The sequence below is a fragment of the Rhopilema esculentum genome, chromosome 10 (assembly GCF_057945365.1).
Source record: "Rhopilema esculentum isolate cy_ngs chromosome 10, ASM5794536v1, whole genome shotgun sequence".
Taxonomy (NCBI): Eukaryota; Metazoa; Cnidaria; class Scyphozoa; order Rhizostomeae; family Rhizostomatidae; genus Rhopilema; species Rhopilema esculentum.
Window position 1 is genome coordinate 11646011 of NC_142824.1, and position 7851 is coordinate 11653861.

The following is a 7851-nucleotide window of genomic DNA, read 5'->3' on the forward strand; positions in this document are numbered from 1 at the left end:
AAGTACGGGGCCCTTTGGCTTTTTTCTGAACAAATTTTTCATACATTTTCAAAGATTGGTTTTGAAGACTCGGTCAATTTTGTATGTGAGTCGGTCCAACTTTTCGTGACACCTGAAGGCAGAATAGAACATTCGACAATTTCGAAATACTTTGCTTTGGTAATTTTGAAATATGAAGTAATTGCAAGGTATCATCATGAAATATGAAATAATTTCATACCCCCTTTTTGGGCCTCAGCAGTTTTCCTTTCTCAAATTCATTTCTATGGCCTCCTTCAAAAGTTCGGAAAAGAAATAAAAGCCGGCTAAGGTTCTTAAATAGTTTCTTTTGGACGAGAGTGTTCTAGATACGCCAAAAGGCAAAGTTGCTAGATTCGGTGACTTTGCAAACTTTCAAGGGAAAAGTCAAGAAGGAGCCTTTTCTGAGACCCATACTGAAAGTGAGCAGCCCCCCCCCCCACCGTGCCAGCCTTGTCTCCTTTCCACGTGGTTTTTGAATCGAGACTAAAAAGGCGCGAAAGTTCTCAAGTAGTAATGTGATAGAACTCCGAACTCGTTAATCAGAGCAGATATTCGTTGTTGAAGGATTGTGAATCTTTTAATAATGGGTGTAAGTATTTTTGAGATAATCAGAATGTCGGATTTTTGTGTCAGAATTTATAACAAAAAGAGCATCCAATAACGATTGTAGAGTAACGCTATTGATCATGTGCGCCGCGTGCGGCCTAAAAAGGTTTCCTTATAAAATGGCTAGACTCAATTCAATTAAATTTAATTATAATAAATTCAAGCTTTTAATTACAGGCTACATTATTAAATATACTTATAATTGATAAAGCTTAGGGCAAATAAAAAGAACTTAGATGTGCTATCGAGTTGTTTGCCCTATTATACTGCATGCATAAAATTACTGAATGCAGAAAAAAACTTCAACATTAAGACAAAATTTTCTGGATAAAGGTTAAGTTTAACAATTACAAATCAATAAAAAGAAAACAAAGAAGAACTAAACTAAACAAAAATGCCAAAGATGCCAAAACCCATTATAAAATATAAATGCCAATAAATTGAGAGCTGACAGTTTTCTTGCTGAGTTCACTTATAAAATTAGTTTCAAGATGGCAAAATTCGTCCTGAATCCTAAATTTTTTAATAAATCCTAAACTAAAACCTGAGTCAAATATTTTGGCCTAAATTTCATGTGACTTTAATCACCAGTGTTACCAGACACATGTAATTTAGGCCAAAATATGTGAAACTGTTCAATCATATTCTGCTTGCAGTTACAGAATCACCTCATTTACAGTCACTCTCTGTTTTTAGTTGCAAGTTTGCAAGTAACCTTTGGTGAGATTATAAGCCAAATTTACTACTACTAACACAGCTTACACCCTCAACTTTACAAAAAGTTTGACAGCTTTTAGTTTACTAAGTGTATTTTGTACAAGAATTTAACCTTGATCTTAGTTATATAAAGATAAATTATTTTCTTAAAGTGTTTTTTTAAAGGTATCTTTCTGCATTCTTGTAGAGAAAGAAATCAGAGAAAGGCAAGGAAAAGAAACTCAAACACAAAGAGGTTTGGTTCTAAAAGATTTCTAGAAGGCCTAAATAGAAACTATGAGTTTGCTTCATTCATCTGGGAAAATGTTTGTGTTCACCTGGATCTTTTATATTCTGAAGTGTTCTTTCATTTCAGGAACAAAAGAAAGTTGCTGAAGGGCAAGCACTCAGTGATGCTGCAAATCAGGTAAATTGGAGGCAAAATCTTTAGGAATCGCTGTTTTATGCAATAAACAATCTGAAAATGGCATTGATTATCACATCTTTGTATCACTTCTTATCAATCCCTTTTTTCCAAAAAAGCTATACTGTAAATTCCTTGAATTAGCCCCCTGGGGGCTTATTTATTTTTGATATTTTTGGATGGGAGCTTATTTGAGGGGGGGGGGGGGGCTTATACAAGGGGGGCTTATAAAATTATTGTAGACATTAAGAATACATTATTAAAAGACCTCATTTATTCTAGTAGGAATTTCTTTATGAGCATTTGATTAATTACTACCAGAAGTATGAATTTATTGTGGTAATTCAATAAAACGCCAAGGCAACCTCTGATTACAAAAATCATCAAATGGAGGGGTCCAGTTCCAGAATTTACAGTAGCAGTGGGGGCTTATTCGAGGGGGGGCTTATTGACAATTAGTAGTTCTAGGATGGGGGCTTATTTGAGGGGGGGGGGGGCTTTTTCAAGGGAGGGGGGCCAATTTGAGGAATTACGGTATCTAATCTTTATATCTCTTTTTCAATTGTAAGCAGCATCCAAATCTCCTTAGAACATCAACATTACATTACGTTACATTACATGAAGTATCTGTACGCTATTGCTCAAACCTTGATTAGAGCATTAGTAATAGTTTTGGAAAAAAATTATATGTTATAACTAAGAAGTTATTATGCTTTGTCACAGTGTTTTATATGTTTTATAGAAAGCTGATCATCTTGAAGAACTTGTCCCTGCTTTCAGGACATTCACTCGGAATGGGTAAATAGTACCATTATATATTGCTACCCAGCTTTTAAGTAGGCCTTAAGAGCCACACAAATAGAAAATATTTAATTTTGAAAGGTGTCATTTGTACAAAATTTGAATTTTCTGTCATTTTTTCATGCTAAGCTCATCTGTTTATTCGTTTTTTTATCAAAGTTTCTAGCTTCTCCTAAATTGGTTTAATTTCTTGATCATTTTTACAGACTTTGCATTAAGCTGGAATGCAAGAAAGCATCAGCCTCAAGTGAAGAAGAAAAGAATGTTTGTTTTGATTTAACAAAGAGGAACATGCATGAGTTGTAAGCTTTTCAATAACGAACTAAAATTGTATGTAATTTTTTGTTTTTTCGTTGCACATTTCTTATTTCAAGTATTGTCACCAAACTGCATGATATCTGATTTAGCTTGAATACCTATCTGTCTAGTCTAGCAATACTTCACTCTTAGCATGCATGGGGCAAGAAACTTTCCTGACACCAATCCAGTTTTTATTTAAAACAGTTAATTTATAATTCAGATGTTTTCAGCCTGCTCTATTCTCTGTTGTAGTTTGTATTGTTATGTCAACTCAAATATTAACTGAAACAGACAAGGCAGTTGATTTTATGCAAATCTTAAAGTTTTATTTGTCTCTGTAAAATTTTGTACTTTTTATTCAGGTTGGTCTAAAAGTGTACAGTTAATTTGTAAATTACTGTGTTGAGATACAAGCAGGCATTTTAAGTTTTGTCAGTTTCTTTAATTGGTATCGGCGGTTGTGTTGATGAAGTTGTTGTAATTTCATCTAGATATGAGAAAAGCAGTTGGGGCTGGAAGGACAAAGATAAATATGCTGAGATAACTGACGACAAAGCCTGGTAAGAGGCAGAACTATTGTAAAATTCTATATTTTACATGTTTTTTAACTTCTTGTATTGGTATTGAGTAGAGTGAAGTAATCATTAAAAAAGAGAACCTAAGTAAGCAACATAAATTTTTCCAATTTATTTTAGCTTTGCAAATAGATATTTCCTATCATTAGATGAGTGACTCAAAATTAACATGCTCAAATTAACATGCTTAGATTGACTGGTATTTTAGATTGCTCAAAAGATCCTACATTTATATTTTTTTCATTTTGTTTCTTTTAATGGCTTTCTTTGATACATACACTTTCTATTGTAGGTATATTATTGCCAAAGATGCTGAAGGAAAAATAGTTGGCATTTCTCATTTTAGATTTGACCTGGATTTTGATGACCCTGTTCTTTATTGGTAAAGGGATAATTTGTGATTTAAGGTTTTTTATTGTCATTGATGTATCATCATTTTAAGTTGGGCCATTTCAAGCCTATGTCAGAAGTTAAAAGTGCTTGTAATACCAACAATCAACAGATATGAAGCCACTTTTGCAGAACTAGGGATGTTTATGTCAGTCATCTTCAAACAGGGGGTGCCCCTTCCTCATTTGGGGAGCTGCTTAGAGAGTCCCAAGCTGCTAACTATTAAATTGATTAGCCCATATTGTCTTGCATTTCATGTGGTAGAAACTTAATTATATGAAACTGAAACTCATACAGAATAATTGTATTGCTTATAGTTAATCATTTATTGTAGCTATGAAATTCAATTAGAGGAACAAGTCAGAGGAAAAGGACTTGGTAAATTCATGTTACAAATACTGGAGCTCATGGGATTCAGGCAAGTCTAGTTGTCTAAAAGATTTGTACCAATATTATTGTACTTTGCTGTAATTAGTTTTTATGTTTGATTTTATCAATTAAGTCCCTGATACCAGAAATCTTCAGAATAGCACAAAAATCAAGAATCATAACACATACTGTTGTTTTGAAATCTAGAGTGTGCCAAAAAAAATATAATTTTTATTTTTTATAGGTGATTTCATTATCCAAGCCTTCTCAACTTGTTAAAGTATTATCATGCTTCCATATTTTTGTCGCTATCTATATGAAGTCCTTAATTTTTAGATGTCCTTAATGTGTGAATGTTACTGTTTTAACTTTTAGGGCTAAGATGAGCAAAGTCATGGTCACTGTTTTTAAGGGTAAAAGCATTTGATTATTTTATTGAAATACCACTGCCTGAAATCTTTGAAGTATGATGGTTGCATTATATATCACTTTTTTTCTTTATATTATACCTAAAAATAATATTTATATGCACTCAATGCTAACCATCAGATAAAATTTACTTTAATTGTGCATTTTTCTTGATATTTTTTAATTGGATATTTTGTTTTTTTAACAGACAATAAAGAGGCTGTTAACTTCTTCAATAATCTGAAGTGAGTTTTTTGTATTTTTGATTTTCACCCGGTAGTTTTCTCCAGTTTGTTGTAACGATGAATGGCAAAACAAAACATATAAACAATACTCAGGTTAAACATTTTTTTGCATATAAATATGATGGTGAAATACAGTATGAAAAATCTAATAAACAAAGCATGAAAAATTTCAATGTTACCCAGCTGAATTTCAAAAATATTCTTGTTATTCAATGTCACATGGAAATAAATGCTGTTTAGTTATGGAAGTGGTAGAGTTTATTGGAAACAGAATTTACAGTATACTCTTCTCGAATGAGGCAAATAACAAATGAATAAGTCATATACTCTAATAATCTTTGAATCATGAATGTTGTGCAATTTTTATGAAGAGTTTGTAACATCTATTTTAGATATGTGGTTGATGAGACATCACCCAGATATTATGACCCAATGCATCCAGATGACTACGACTATGAAATACTATCAAAATCACTTATTCGAAAGACAGCTCAGCAATAGAAGAAGGACTTTCCAGATTGATTTCAGTTCTCTTAAATTTTCTTTTACTTCTTATTTAACAAGTCATAAACTGCTTGTTAACAATGTGGGTGCTCAAGAAACCAAGAAATCAGATCCTGAAAATCGAGTTGCAGCTTCACTTGCTGATAGCAGTGGTGGAACTTTGTCATTTCATTTATTTCTTTTGAGTTTGTATCAACAGAAAGAAGATTTGAAAATTGGTGGAATAGTGTTTTATGTACAGGCGTGCATTTTTATATTGATGTCTAAAATATTTTATTTGTAAAAATGTTGTCTACCTCATAACCATTGAAATGCAAAGTTGTATTTGCTGTAAAAATCTGAAAAAGAGATACAGAAGGAATGATGTTACTTGTCAGTTTTTGATTCAGCTAAAGTTCTTGCATCCCTAACTTAAGTAGCCTACTCCCCAACTGGGGGGGGGGGGCAGGCTTATCTTAAAGTACTCCTCGAGTTACATATATTTTACCCACACTCACTTCTTTGATTTGCTGGTAACCAGGTTTTATCAGATTATGTAAAAATGCTTGACTGCAGTTTCATATACAAGTGGTTAGAAGCAAAATCTATAACATTGAGAGTTCAGTTGTCAACAGCTGCAAAAAGTGTCAAAAATAATTGAAGGAACACTATAACAAAATGAAAGAATGAAAAAAATGAAGGTCATTATCAAAAGGAAATTATTTTTTGCAAATTCTCATATTCTTATCATTGACATATGGCGCACACAAAAAGAAACACAGACAGATTCTACTATGTAACATAATGCCCAGAAGTTTGAATCTTATGTTTTTGTTTTTTATATAATTTTTATTCAAAATTAGACTGTTTAATGCAAAGATTCCACATCTAAGTTTTGATGGAATGCGAAAGTCAATATGAAAATATATTTTCCCCTGTTGGTCTTGCAAATAATTTCTTGCATCTGTCTTGCAAACAATTTTTTCTTCATTCTCTGAAAAGTATGCATCCAAGGTGGTAATTTTTCCCGATCATAAAAAACATTTTTTGTAGAGGTAGGTAGGAGGTTATCCATGCCAAACTGGTAAAATACATCAATGATTAACAAGTTCCTGCAACTGAATTGATTTCCAGAAAAAGGTTATCCTTTGTGAATCCATCTCACAGCAAAAAAACATCAGCAACTCTGTTTCAAGATAACTTATCATTAACAAAGATGTGAAGTGACTTATTTTCCTTGAAATTAAATGATTTCTGGAGGACAAGAATGTCGAAATTCAAAAAAGGGATGATAACATATAACTTTCATAAACACTTAATATAAATAGTGTACCAAAGCAATCTCTATTAAAAAAGCTTCAAAGTTATGTATAACTAGATAAACTTGTCTTTCTTTAATCTTTCTGAACTTCAATAAAAATGCATCTCTAAATCATTAAGTTCTCAACTACTATTTTTCTCTTGCTAAGGTTCTTGAAGAAAATTGGAAATGAAGGATTTATAAGATAACTTGTTTAAAAGCTAAAGAGGAAAAGGTTTCTAATGAAAATAAAATGATGTGTGGTCTAGAACCTAAAGATTAAAATTATAGGTAGAAAACTGCTACTATGTACACAAAATCAAATTTCAAAGAGTAACAGAGAGTTTTATGTAGATTTGATGTCTTCAAAACAATTGCATCTTGTTTCTGAAGTCTTTAATAAGTTAGAGCACAAAAGCATCAACTGGATCTGTATGTGTCACTCTGCTTCAGATGTTTCTCCCATTTCACTGTATTGATCATTAACACCAGAATGATCCATTAAGTCTTGCAACGCATTCTCTATAGCCTCAAAAGCCTTTCCAGTTTCAGTGAACCTGGACATTATTGCTTCCTCTGATTGCTTGTAATTATCTGTAAGACTTTGGAAACTGTCTTCAATTGTCTTTAATAACTCTGCAGGTGACTGAGTCTCTGTAGCTGCCATTTTACCTGCAGAATTAGAATTTGAATTTAACAGACAGTATAAAATTTCTAAATAATCTGAGGACACACAAAACCCTTTGTACAATTTTTAGGTTTTCTTTCTTTGGTTATATATCTTTTGAGCTTCAGTATTATCAGAAATTTCTTGTGTTCTGTAAAATATTGAAAGATTCAATTGAATGATTTCGGGAAGGTTTCGCCCTACCTTACATCACAATACAACACAACAGAACATCTGCATTTTAAGGCCCACACATATTAAATATTCATATCACCAATAGAACCAAAAGGCAACAAAGGAATTCTAAGCGTAGTTTCAGACAATTCTACATACTCAACTCTGTGTTAAAGGATGCAAGAAATTAATAGCTATTAACTTTATAAAGTTAATAGCATATTGTGGGAAATTTAAGATGCATTTATTACCTTGATTTCAAAGTTTTCTTTTTAACGCGCCTTTTCTTTGCAGCCGAATTTTGTGTTTGCACAGCAACGACCACAAACCTCGTATTAGATATTTCCTCGTTTCAATATCCAGCTTCTATAATGCAGTCACCATAGAAACAC

The 7851-nt window shown here is 32.4% G+C and overlaps 1 protein-coding gene and 1 long non-coding RNA gene across 2 annotated transcripts; one reads left to right on the forward strand and one right to left on the reverse strand.

Annotated features, from left to right (window-relative positions):
* Positions 1-492: 492 nt before the first annotated feature.
* Positions 493-5703, forward strand: LOC135686209 (N-alpha-acetyltransferase 40). The gene is made up of 11 exons (XM_065202400.2): positions 493-610; positions 1532-1579; positions 1700-1750; positions 2490-2545; positions 2755-2850; positions 3340-3408; positions 3716-3805; positions 4148-4231; positions 4558-4595; positions 4799-4835; positions 5228-5703. Exons 1-11 carry the CDS (start codon positions 605-607, stop codon positions 5334-5336), a joined length of 684 nt encoding a protein of 227 aa, XP_065058472.1. The 5' UTR covers positions 493-604; the 3' UTR covers positions 5337-5703.
* Positions 5704-6605: 902 nt separating this feature from the next.
* LOC135686235 (uncharacterized) lies at positions 6606-7850 on the reverse strand. The gene is made up of 2 exons (XR_010516056.2): positions 7711-7850; positions 6606-7290 (listed from the first exon to the last, which is right to left on the reverse strand). It is a non-coding gene; the product is annotated as an uncharacterized LOC135686235 (long non-coding RNA).
* Between the last annotated feature and the right edge of the window lies 1 nt (position 7851).

Bases quoted from the DNA above. Each gene is read 5' to 3' on its own strand.
- LOC135686209 (XM_065202400.2), top strand. The intron at 1,580-1,699 runs GTTTGGTTCTAA...CTTTCATTTCAG, and splicing joins AGAAACTCAAACACAAAGAG to GAACAAAAGAAAGTTGCTGA. The intron at 3,409-3,715 runs GTAAGAGGCAGA...TTTCTATTGTAG, and splicing joins ATAACTGACGACAAAGCCTG to GTATATTATTGCCAAAGATG.